Source organism: Engraulis encrasicolus, chromosome 6 (genome assembly GCF_034702125.1).
Source record: "Engraulis encrasicolus isolate BLACKSEA-1 chromosome 6, IST_EnEncr_1.0, whole genome shotgun sequence".
In the NCBI taxonomy this organism is placed as follows: domain Eukaryota; kingdom Metazoa; phylum Chordata; class Actinopteri; order Clupeiformes; family Engraulidae; genus Engraulis; species Engraulis encrasicolus.
The window spans coordinates 50,570,180-50,582,679 of NC_085862.1; the positions used below are offsets into that span (position 1 = coordinate 50,570,180).

Sequence of the window (12,500 nt, forward strand, 5' to 3'; positions counted from 1 at the left end):
TCTCCACTCTCTGTGTGAGATTTCGACTCATTCACTACACCAGTGTATGGTGTAAGTTTCATTGGTTTGATCTCTAAACAATTCACTATGTAGTGGACCAGTGAGTGGTTTGAATTTGGATTGAGGCTCTGAATGTGAATTTCTTTCCATATAGCAGTGAGATCATGTGAAATTCATTTTAATCCTACGTGTAGGGCACTGTTTAGTCAATGAGTGGACATTTGTGATTTGGCCTGACGGTGAACAGCAATCTGCCAGTTGAAAGTTCGCCTGCGGAATCCATATGCTCATTTTTAGGCAATAGGTGTTTTTTCCAACAACATGGTTAAGTGATAAACCGGTCTAAGTTAAACTACAAGATGTGGTAGCCCACTAATAGGTAGTCCATGGGTGTCATTTAGTTAGGAAAATGAGGACTCCAGGCTCTTCTATTAGATGATTTACCACTAACTGGTTAACTTAATGTGGTTTACAGTGTTGGAAGTTACGCGTTACAAAAGTAACTAATTACTGTAATGCATAACTTTTTTGACGCAGTAATGTAACGGACTACGGGGAGAACATTCGGTAATATGTCCTCGTTTCAATGCAAGTAACGCGCACATTAGAACACATTTTTTCACCTACATTTTGTGTGGGAATTTTGTTTTCTTTATACAATGTTCGCGGATCACCGCGAGATCAGCTATTGCATCTGATAGCCTACGTCCGCGCAGAGATTTTAAAGTTTCACGCAGATCATTGAACTTCAAATGGCAGGCTGACAGGATGACCGAATCAGATGAAGATTGCACGTTCTCAAGATGGGCATATGCCCACTATTTTCAATTAATTGAAAATAAGGACGCCTAACGGCAACAAAGCAGCCGAAACTAATGTTTAGAGAGACTCTCCAGCCACGAGATGAATCCTTCGAATATCACGTGGGAGAGTGTTGTATGCCAGTTCAAAGACGTCGAGTGAAGGTCCTCGCAAAAAAAACAAACGAGCAGGACGTTTAAAAAAAAACACTGAGCACGGAATAGACACATTAGACAGTGGGAGAAAAGGTCTTGCATGTCGTTTTGCCCGTTTATTTTGTGCTAGAGATCGGACAGAATGATGCATTTGAACAATACAATAAGTGGGAAGGCACCAAAGAAGACACACAGGAGTCGGGACCACCAGTGGAGTGGGTCTACATTGTAAGTCATTCACGAGAGACGACTGCAACTTCTTACAATGCCGTTCAAACAGCTTTAATTCAAACGTCAAAACAATCTGCTCGAGGCTACTCCATCAACAAAACCAGCGTTGCGCGTCATTCAGGAAGATGAACGAACAGCACCCCAGTTAACAACTTCATAGAAATGCTGCTACAAATGTCCATATAGCTGACAAGTACATGATAAAGACAAAACTGGAGGTTAAATATTTTATTCTTCCGTCCAGTTGGGCTACACTTCCTCTCAGCCAGCATATCCAGCATCTCCTCTACCACGCACGTTTTTTTTTTCCACATTCGAATATTAATTTCCACATTCGAATTCGTGTTTTCTACTATTCGAACTAGAATTCGAACGTCAAATATTCGTTGACAGCCCTAGGCCTATACCAAATGTGAAGATGCAGTAGTAGGCCTATGCTACAGAGTTGAAGAGGCTGACAGTGAACAGGCGCTGGTGTGCATGGTAGGCCTTAGGTGTGGTAAGAAGAGTAAGGATTAATCATTGTATTGGTGAATCAATGTTAGGTAATGTGTGGGTAAGACACAATTCCTGAAAATGTTGGTTTTCAGTCTGCAAGCTTCCAAAACGACTTGTGGATTGCAGGTGAAAGTCATGCCACCTCATAGATTTGCACTGTAGATTGCCAAATCCTTGTTTCCAGTCATTTTGGCTAGAGTAACTAAAAGTAATGCAAAAGTAGTGTAATGCCTTACTTTAAAAAAGTAATGTTGTAATGTAACTCATTACTTTAAAATGGGAGTAATATGTAATTAGTAGTGCATTACAGTTTTTGAGAAACTTTCCCAACAGTGGTGGTTTACTACTGAGACATGTTCTTGGAATACTCCAGGTGAGGTGGTGACAAGCCTGTAGTTTGTCAACAACTGTCATTTTTGTGCTGTCACAACGGTCATTCATTGTCTGTTGCCTCATCGTCAGTACGACAGTACAGCTCTGCAGGCTCGGAAACGAGAGGGACAGATGTAGCTGCAGTTTTAGAGCGTCTCCCTTCCCTCAGGAAACGTCCCGTTCCCGAGCGCCTTCCTCCCCTTCCTCCACAAACAAATTGCAATTGATTGGCTGTGTATTTACCTGTCACTTTGCCACCAGCATGCATCAGCTCACTGTTTTGCCCTTTCTGCAGTCTGTCATCGCAAACCTAAGGCTTTACAAGCACTTCACAAACTCCCGTTTTGTCAGATCAGCGAGAAAAAGAATGTGCTGCATGAAAAAAGTGCCACACATAGAAAGTATGAGAGAGAGAGAGAGAGAGAGAGAGAGAGAGAGAGAGAGAGAGAGAGAGAGAGAGAGAGAGAGAGAGAGAGAGAGAGAGAGAAAGGGAGAGTGTGAAAATGCACTTTTTTCCCTTTCCTCCCAGCAACTCGGGGTCTGTTCTGCAGATTTTATGAGTTCCCCAGTAAATCAATATCTAAAGAGCGGCACCATTTAATGCGGAGCCGTTAAACAGGTGCTTAATTTCAGGGCGGTAATTAAGAGAGCGTTTGGAGTGAGACCCCGCTGCCCCTCGGTGCTTTTACACACTGTATTCCCTTAATTAACAAATATCACACTTAATTGATCGCTAACCTGCGGGTGCCGCCAAACAGAGTGAACGCTACCTGGGGCTGACTGATGGGCTGACCCAGGGGCCATGGCTGCCCTGCACTGCACTGCTCTCCTCTCCACTGCCCTCGCCTCTTCTCTTCTCTCATCACAGTACTGTTGTCCAGGCCAGGGTCCATGGCTGCCCTGCACTGCTCTGCACTCCTCTCCACTGCCCTCTCCTCTCCTCTCCTCTTCTCTTCTCTCATCACAGCACTGTTGTCCAGGCCATGGCTTTACCTTATTGTTTTGTCCTCTTCTCTCATGTCTACACAGTTGTAGACATCACTACACTCTCCTCTCCTCCTCTCTTCTCTTCTCTTCTCTTCTCTTCTCTTCTCTTCTCTTCTCTTCTCTTCTCTTCTCTTCTCTTCTCTTCTCTTCTCTTCTCTTCTCTTCTCTTCTCTTCTCTTCTCTTCTCTCGTCACAGTACTGTTGTCCAGGCCATACTATACTACATTGAACTGCATTGTGCTGTCCTCTTCACTGACGGGCTGTCCTCTCCTCTCATGTCTGCACACTTATTGCTGTAGTTCATGCCATAGACTCAGAGCTGTAATTTCACTCTTATCCTCCTTTCCTGTCTTCTCTTGTCTTCTCTGGTCGTCTCCTCTCCTCTCCTCTCCTCTCCTCTCCTCTCCTCTCTTCTCTTCTCTGCTCTCTTCTCTAATCGCCTCTCCTCATCTTGTTTCAATACTGTAGTAGTCAAGTCAAGTCAAGTATGTGTAGTAGTACACATAGTACACGCCATGCTCTCACTTATCGCATTGTTCTCTACACAAGAATATCCCTTTTTATCTTTTCTTTAAGTTAAGTGGTATTATATGAAAAAGAATGTACTGTATATACTAAATTATATTATGATGAATAATAAATCAATATTCAGTGTGATTTCCTGCTTATTGTTGTGTATTGGAACCAGTGTTTTTATTTCTGTGTATATGTCTCTCCTGACTGTGTGTCCCCCTCTGTGTGTGTGTGTGTGTGTGTGTGTGTGTGCTGCAGTGTGTTCTGGGATTTGTACTGCGCCGCCCCAGATCGCAGGGAGACGTGTGAACATTCCAGCGAGGCCAAGGCTTTCCACGACTACGTGAGTCCCCCTTTTTAAACCTGTCCCCGCTACGCTGACGTGTGTGGAGCCCAATGTTTTGTCTCTCGTTTTATAGTCGCTAGTTTCTAGCTACTATGTGTTTGTGACATGAAAGAATGTTCTAAACGTCATTTAGAATATGGATTTATTGATGGGTGTGTGTGTGCACCCTGAACACGTAGCGTGTGTGTGTGTGTGTGTGTGTGTGTGTGTGTGTGTGTGTGTGTGTGTGTGTGTGTGTGTGTGTGTGTGTGTGTGTGTGTGTGTGTGTGTGTGTGTGTGTGTGTGTGTGTGTGTGTGTGTGTGTGTGTGGTGTCTGGTGTCTGGTGTGTCGCGTGTGTCACATGTGTTGCGTATGTCTGTGTGCACTTGTGTGTGTGTGTGTGTGTGTGTGTGTGTGTGTGTGTGTGTGTGTGCCAGAGATCAAGGGGGCTGTTCATGATCTGATGTGAGTTTCGGAGTGCAGCCTGGACTATGCGTTATACTGGATGTTGGCAATTGTTTGTTGGTGGCAGCATTCGAATGGTTTGGTTGGTGGTAGCCTGTGTGTGTGTGTGTGTGTGTGTGTGTGTGTGTGTGTGTGTGTGTGTGTGTGTGTGTGTGTGTGTGTGTGTGTGTGTGTGTGTGTGTGTGTGTGTGTGTGTGTGTGTGTGTGTGTGTGTGTGTGTGTGGGAGTGTGTCAGTCTTGCTGCATTGCTGCTTGGAATATGCACCGCTACAAGTGTGTTTGAGAGCATGCAGTAGTAGGTTGATTATATTCAGTGATTTCTGATTTCTGTTTTTTGTGATTACCTGTAATGACGATAGTGACGTGTGATGTGATGTAGTGATGTGCAGTGTGTGCGTGTGCGTGTGTGTGTATGTAGTGTGTGTGTGTGTGCGCGAGTGTGCGCATACTCCACTACTCTATGTGTTCTATGTGTGTGTGTGAGAGAGAGAGCCGTGCTAGAGTCCAATGCCAAACAGAAGTTGCTATCTACCTCCTCTTTCCACTTCATGTAGTCTCTGGGTCCTGAAGGGTTAACCTAAAGCGCCTTGCAGAGGTCACAGTTCAGAGGTTGCTCCATCGGCCGCTTGAACGAAGCAGCTGCCTGGTTGGTCCACTGTGTGGTAGCACGGGGCTAGTAGGAGGGATGGCCTATGAGGGGTCGTGCTGTGAACTTTGAACCCCTGGAGGTCCTTGTGAACTCTCGACTGGTGGAGGTGGACAGAGACACCTTGGATTCAATTGGTTCTGAGTGAGAACTCCTCTGATTATTGAGTATTTTCAGGACAGCCAGAACGGTGACGGTTCACACACCAATTGCATTTGGAACCACAGTGTGGTCATGTGATCCAGATGAACCTTCTGCCATCTACTTTGTGCTCACAGTTTACTTATAAAAAAGAAACAACCTTGGCCCTGCTGTGGCTCAAACGGTAGGGCACTGCACTGGCGACCCGGCCTCGATTCCAGCCTGGGTCCTATGCCAATCCTTACCCACATCTCTCTCTCCCCACTTGCTTCCTGTCCCTCTTGCTGTGCTATCAAGAATAAAGGCACAAAAAGCCAAAAAAATATCTTATACTTGTAGAGGTTCACTTGAGCCGAACATCATCAGCTGCCTAAAGCTGTCCACAGCACCAGCTCTCCGGAGGCTCTTCTGTTGAGCTGGCTGCTCAGCGGGCTGTGTTTTACGGCCACAAACAAAAGCCCTCTGCCCTTCCTTCTCCTCCTCAGCTCAGCTATCCTCCTCTCTCAATTTTTATGTTCCCCGTTAGCATACTTGAGGAGTGCGCGGGAAAAACACACAAGCTGAGTCACAAAATCTCTCTCTTGTTTTACCAAGTTACTCCCTCTGTTGGTAGTATTGGTAACTTTGTTAAAAGTAATTCCTGTTGCTAAGTGAGCAACGTTTTGAGCTGGAAGTTGGTTCATCCATTGCTGTTCAGTCCTGTAATGCTGTAATTGTCTTATCTGGCTCCCTTTGCTATCAGGGTTCCTATGGTATAGTACAGAACATGTTTTTTACAATCACGAATACAGTTCAATACTGAAGGTAGGAGCAAGATTATTACAGTCCAAAATACAGTTACGAAGGTTGAGAACAGTGTTGTACCTGCATAGCATGATTTAAAGGTTACAGTACATGATGTGGTTCTTAAGATTAGAGTTCTGCCAGTGATGTCTTCATCAGGCTTCCCCTGGCATGGGACATTTTACAGTACAGCACAGTCCAGCATACACTTGTTGCAGTCAGGGCCGGATTAAGAAGGCCTGGGGCCCTTTGGCTACAGGTTGCTGTAGGACCCCACGGAAGGCAAATTTTGTAACAAAATCACATAGACTGTCTCAAGAGGAACATTTCTAAGAGTTAAAACTCTACCTGTCAGAGTATGTTTTCAAGACTACATCTTATCACATTTCTCTTATTATTGATTTCCCAGAGCCCTTGCCCAATTTGGGGCCCCGTGGCAGGTGGGGGCCCCTAGGCTGTAGCCATATCTAGCCAGTGCGGAGCGTTAATCCGGCCCTGGTTGCAGTCCAAAAGGGGTTTACAGTGTACACTACATGGGACGTTTTTCCCCAGTCATGTCCTCTTCAGGATGCTCTTGCCACCAGCGTGTGCCTGAGGGTCCTCTTCAGACAGCCGTTCGAGTTTTCAATCTCACACACTGGTCTATTGTGTGTGTGTGTGTGTGTGTGTGTCTGTGTGTGTGTGCGCCTGTGTGTGCGTGCATGTTATGCCACCGTAAGATTAATTACATGGCTAATTAAATGCCTTAGTTAATTAAATCTGACGTGTGTTCAATTAATCTGTGCGACTAATCTCGGCACGCGTGTCTTCGATGAGGTGTAGAGAGTGGCGGCTCGCCTCGTCTCATCTCGTCTGCTGTGGACAAGGGACTACCGCCTTCTCCATGTTTACTGACCACACACACACATGCACGCAGGCGCACATGCATACAAATCCACATACACACTCACACTACGCATACAGGCGCAACCACACACACACACGTGCACAGCTGGATACCGTCTCCTCCAGCTTTACTGACCACACACACATAGGCACACACGCTTTAGCTTGTGCACACAGAGGGGAGCCCAATGTTTTGCCTCGCATTTTATAATGGCTAGTTTCTAGCTACTATGTGTTTGTGACATGAAAGAATGTTCTAAATGTCATTTAGAATATGGATTTATTGATGGGTGTGTGTGTGCACCCTGAACACGTAGTGTGTGTGTGTGTGTGTGTGTGTGTGTGTGTGTGTGTGTGTGTGTGTGTGTGTGTGTGTGTGTGTGTGTGTGTGTGTGTGTGTGTGTGTGTGTGTGTGTGTGTGTGTGTGCGTGGGTGTGAATGTTTATACACACACACATACATACACATGCTCGTGAGTGTGTGTGTGAGTGTGTGTGTGTGTGTGTGTGTGTGTGTGTGTGTGTGTGTGTGTGTGTGTGTGTGTGTGTGTGTGTGTGTGTGTGTGTGTGTGTGTGTGTGTGTGTGTGTGTGTGTGTGTGTGTGTGTGTGTGTGTGTGTGTGTGTGTCTGGGCTCCCAGACAGTGCGAGTGGGCGCCAGGCTGCGGGCTCCTCAGATGTCCCGGCCGCAGGAGTTCAGCTCTCAGGATTAATGAGCGGTTTCCCCCGACCTCTCACCCCTCCGGCTCGACGACAGGGCTCAAGGGTCAAAGGGCAGCCAGCCACCAAGGGCCTCTCTGGTCGAGTGTGGGGGAGGGGCGGAGACTCCACACACACACACACACACACACACACACACACACACACACACACACACACACACACACACACACACACACACACACACACACACACACACACACACACACACACACACACACACACACACACACACACATTCTGCATACACACATTCACACACACACACACACATTGCGTACACACACTCCAAGGTGTACATGTAGGTTTGGCTTGGTAAGTGGTAGGGACATTAATATGGCTAATTGTCCAAGTAGGCAATTTTTGCATTGTATTTGTGAACAAAAGTGCTGGGGACAAGCTACAAACTTTGTAGGTTTACCTCAAAAGTGGTATGGACATGTCCCCAACATCCACACCTAAAATTACTGCATACACATATTCCTTCTTTGAGGCGGGAAGACTCCTTAACATACCGCAGTAGCTACTGAGTCTAAGGACATGTTTTAAGTGTTCCCTGGTTCACTATGCACACAGTACTGCAGCTCCCCACAAAACCGTGCAAGCTGCATTGGTTTGAACAATTCAGATTCAGCCTAAGTGGTTTCGATCAATGGGAGTAAAAAACAAACAAACAAATAAATAATGAAATAAATAAGAGGCAAGAACACATGGCTAAATGCACTGGGGCCATTAGAAGCAATCTGGATGCTGCAACAAACAGATGTGTGCATCCATAGAGGTGATAAATGTGTGTGTACTTTAGTTTGTTTGCCCAAGTTTAAAAAATATGTATGCGGTCAGGTGAATGCCTTTTTGGGTGTGTGTGCCTGAGTGCGTGCGTGCGTGCGTGCGTGCGTGCGTGCGTGCGTGCGTGCGTGCGTGCGGGCGTGCGTGCGTTCGTACGTTCATGCGTGCGTGTGTTGGTGCTGTTTCCCTGTGTGTTTGTGGTTGGTCAGTGGGAAGAGAGAGCTAATGTTGTGTGAACAGTCTTATCGGTGTGGTGGTGGTGGTGGTGGAAGAGAAGAGGGAGGCAGGCAGGGAGAGAGGGGAGGGAGGGGAGGAAGAGAGATGAGAGGGAGAGGAAAGGAGGAGGCAAGAGAGAGGAGAGGAAGAGGGAGAAAGGAGAGGAGGAGATATGGAGGGAGGAGAAAGGCAGGGAGGAGAGAAGTGAGGAGGTTTCCCTGTAGAGCCAGGTCAGAACCGTCTCTTGTCTGATTAGATCCATCCCCCACAAACACACACACACACACACACACACATGCACACACGCACGCACGCACTCTCTCTCTCTCACACACACACACTATATACACACACACACGCAACGCCACACCTCTGTTCTCTCTCTATTGTTTCCCTCTCAGCCTGATGAGTTGGAAGGAAAGGCCATGCAACACACACACACACACACACACACACACACACACACACACACACACACACACACACACACACACACACACACACACACGTGTGCACACATGCACGCACACAGACTCTCTCTCTCTCTCTCTCCGCGCATACACACACACACACACACACACACACACACACACACACACACACACACACACACACACACACACCCTGGCTGCCCGTCCCATCAGGCCTCTGTCTCTGCCCGAGCACTGATAGCGCCACAGCAGCCCCACAGCCCTGCTGCCCAGAGTCACACACATACAGGCACACACACACACACACATGCACGTGCACACACACACACACACACACGCATGCACGTGCACACACATAGACACACAAACACACACACACAAATCCAAATAAAATAAAGCAATAAAACATTTGAACACACCAGACACACACACGCACACACACATATAAAATAAAAATATAAATTCTAACACACATGCACGCCACACACACACACACACACACACACACACACACACACACACACACACACACACACACACACACACACACACACACACACACACACACACACACACACACACACACACACACACACACACACACACACCTCTTCTTTCCTCCAGTCTGTTTTTTTCCCTTCTCCCTCCCTTCTTCCTCTGTCCTCTCTCCTCTTTCCTCCTCTCTGTCTTGGTTCTCCTCTTGTCCTCCTCCATATCGGCTGGCTCTGTGGACGACTGTTGTGAGTTGCTGTGATTGAGGCGGTCTGGTGTCTGAGGTCCTCTCTCTTTCTATCTTTCCTTCGTGCACACACACACACCCGCACACACCCACACACACTCACACACACATGCTTGCACCACTGCCTCTACACACACACACACACACACACACACACACACACACACACACACACACACACACACACACACACACACACACACACACACACACACACACACACACACACACACACACCCGCTTCGCTGCAGTGTGTTTATGGTGGTTTGTTAAAAGGCCACGCTAGGATTAGCTGGCCAAGCTGTGGAGTCTAACACTCTCTCTCTTTCAATCTCTCTCTCTGCTCTCTCTCTGCTCTCTCTCTCTTTTTCTCTCTCTCTCTCTTTCTCTCTCTCTCTCTCTCTCTCTCTCTCTCTCTCTCTCTCTCTCTCTCTCTCTCTCTCTCTCACACACACACGCACACACCCTTAAAATTGCATTTATTGGTCTGTATTTTAGCAAAATAGGGGAAAGAGTGGGAGAATGAGCTGCCTGCATAATGGAAAGACTGACTGACTGATTGAAGAGAGAGAGAGAGAATGAGAGAGAGAGAGAATGAGATAGACTGAGAGAGGAATAGGCAGAGAGAGAGAAAGTGAGAGATAGAGATGCCAATCACTGCTTCTCCTAAGCATGTTAGCAGTGATGGATAGTTCTGTCTTTCTATCTTTCGTCATTCTTTCTTGCTGCCTTCTTGAAGTCCTTTCTTTCTTTCTTTCTTTCTTTCTTTCTTTCTTTCTTTCTTTCTTTCTTTCTTTCTTTCTTTCTTTCTGTGATTCTGTCTGGCTTTCTGTCTTCCTGTCTTTCTTGCATTCTTAACCTTCATTCTGCACCTCTGTCTGTTTTTCACCTGCAGAGTGGCTCTTCATTGGAAATGCATAGAAAGCATTAGCATCTGCCCATCACCACACCACACTACAACCCTCTCCGCCTAGCATTACACCAAACTAAACTCCTACCATCCCATTACCAACCCAAACACACTAGCACCACACTGTACCACACTGCACCACACCACAACCCTCACTATCCCATCACCAACCCAAACACACTATTCCCACACAGTATCATCTCCACTAGCCGAACCACACCACACCACACCACACCACACCAGACCACGCCATATCCACCAGTAGCCCCACACCATGCTGCGGCAGCCTGCCTGCTCATTAGTGCTTCATAAATATTTAGGCATCCTCCATCACTCAACTGACCTCCCCACAAACAGCTGCCATGGAGACGACCTTTCCCCCACACCATCAGGGCAGGGTGCACAGGCCGGACACGGCCAGTTGATTTGGTGGGCTCTGTCTCTCTGTCGGTCTGTGATTTTGTGTGTCTGTGTGTCTGTGCGTGTGTGTCTGGGGTGAGGAATTGTTTTGGTATATCAGGGGGCGTGGCTGTGGGCTTAGGTCATACTAAGTGCAGTTGGCCAATCAGGGCAGATGGAGCGTTGGTGTTTTGGCAAAGGTGTAGGTTTGGCTTGAAAAGTGGTGGGGACATTTCAATCGCAAATGGTCCGGATATGCTGTTTTTGCATTATATTTGTGAAAGAATGGTAGGAACAAGCTAAGTTTATCTGGAAAGTGGTATGGACATGTCCCCACCGTCCCCCCCTAAAATTACGCCCATGTGTTTTGGTGATTGCTTGTGGTTTTCCTATGGGCTGTATTATTACCAGAAGTAGATCAAGAGAAAAAAGAATTGACACTGGAACAAAGAATAAGATGATAGTGTTCGTTATTGTTAGCCTTCAATTTTTACCAAACCATTTGTCCTGAGTACCTTGAACAATGGTTGACTCAACACTGTTGTATCACCCCACTTGGAAGTGGGCAGTGAATCAGCTTGCTGTGTTGCTGGCAAACTACTAAAGCAGCAACATTGTGTTGTTTGGCGTCTTAATCAGAGGATGGCCTTTAGATCATGATGTGTTTTCTGGCAAACCGAATCAACAACATTTTTTTATTTGGCTTGGCTTCTCAAGGAGATCTTGGAGATGTTGGGGTAGTGAGACATTGTGTTGTGTGTCTGCGTGAATCAAAGCACAGAGAGACAGGTATCCCATCAAAGCCATAGAGAGAGTGAGACAGTTAACTGTCTTGGCAAAGAGATAAGATAATAGTCACAGCACAGAGAAATATGGTGAAGTGTCTAACTGAACGGTGGATACAAACTGTCACAGCATAGAGGGAGCAAGACAAGTGATAGCCTAAGCATGGAGAGAGAGACATATAAAGGAGCAAGACAGGTGACAATCTTAGCATGGACAAAGAGACATATAATCAGTCCCTCCAGGATTTTGCACTGGGATTTTGTGATTTTTGCGGTCAAAATGTCTGATTTTGCGGCGGCATTTTCTCATTTTTTGCAAAGATTTTGCGGCATTTTCTATTTTTTTGCACAGATTTTGCACCCCTTTCTGGGGTTTTTTGGTAACTGAAAACCACAATCAGTCTAAACAGGCTTAAGACAAAAGAAAAAGAGATTCAGAAACACACTTCCTATATAATAGAATAATAAAATATTGACAATAATAAAATATTGTCAAAAACTGCCAGAGCGTCTTATAAGCCAGTGCGTCCCATGTGTAAAAAAAATCCTGGCCGCGAAACTCATAAATGTCTGTCGATATTTTAGAACGACTTCGGGGGAAAACGGGACTGCGCGTTATGAAAAAATACTTGTGGGTATAGCCTACCACTAGGCCTAATGAAGAGCGTCGCGGGGTGCAGTAGCCAGGCGTTACAATGTCACCTGTTGGAA

General features: G+C 46.3%; 1 protein-coding gene across 2 annotated transcripts in view; it reads left to right on the forward strand.

The window, feature by feature from the left end:
* ssbp4 (single stranded DNA binding protein 4) overlaps window positions 1-12,500 on the forward strand; it is a 118,969-nt gene that overhangs the window by 33,688 nt on the left and 72,781 nt on the right. For both annotated transcript variants that reach the window (XM_063201889.1, XM_063201888.1), the window contains exon 4: window positions 3,816-3,900. In XM_063201889.1, the coding sequence (XP_063057959.1) occupies window positions 3,816-3,900 (85 nt within the window). The remainder of the gene's footprint in view (window positions 1-3,815; window positions 3,901-12,500) is intronic.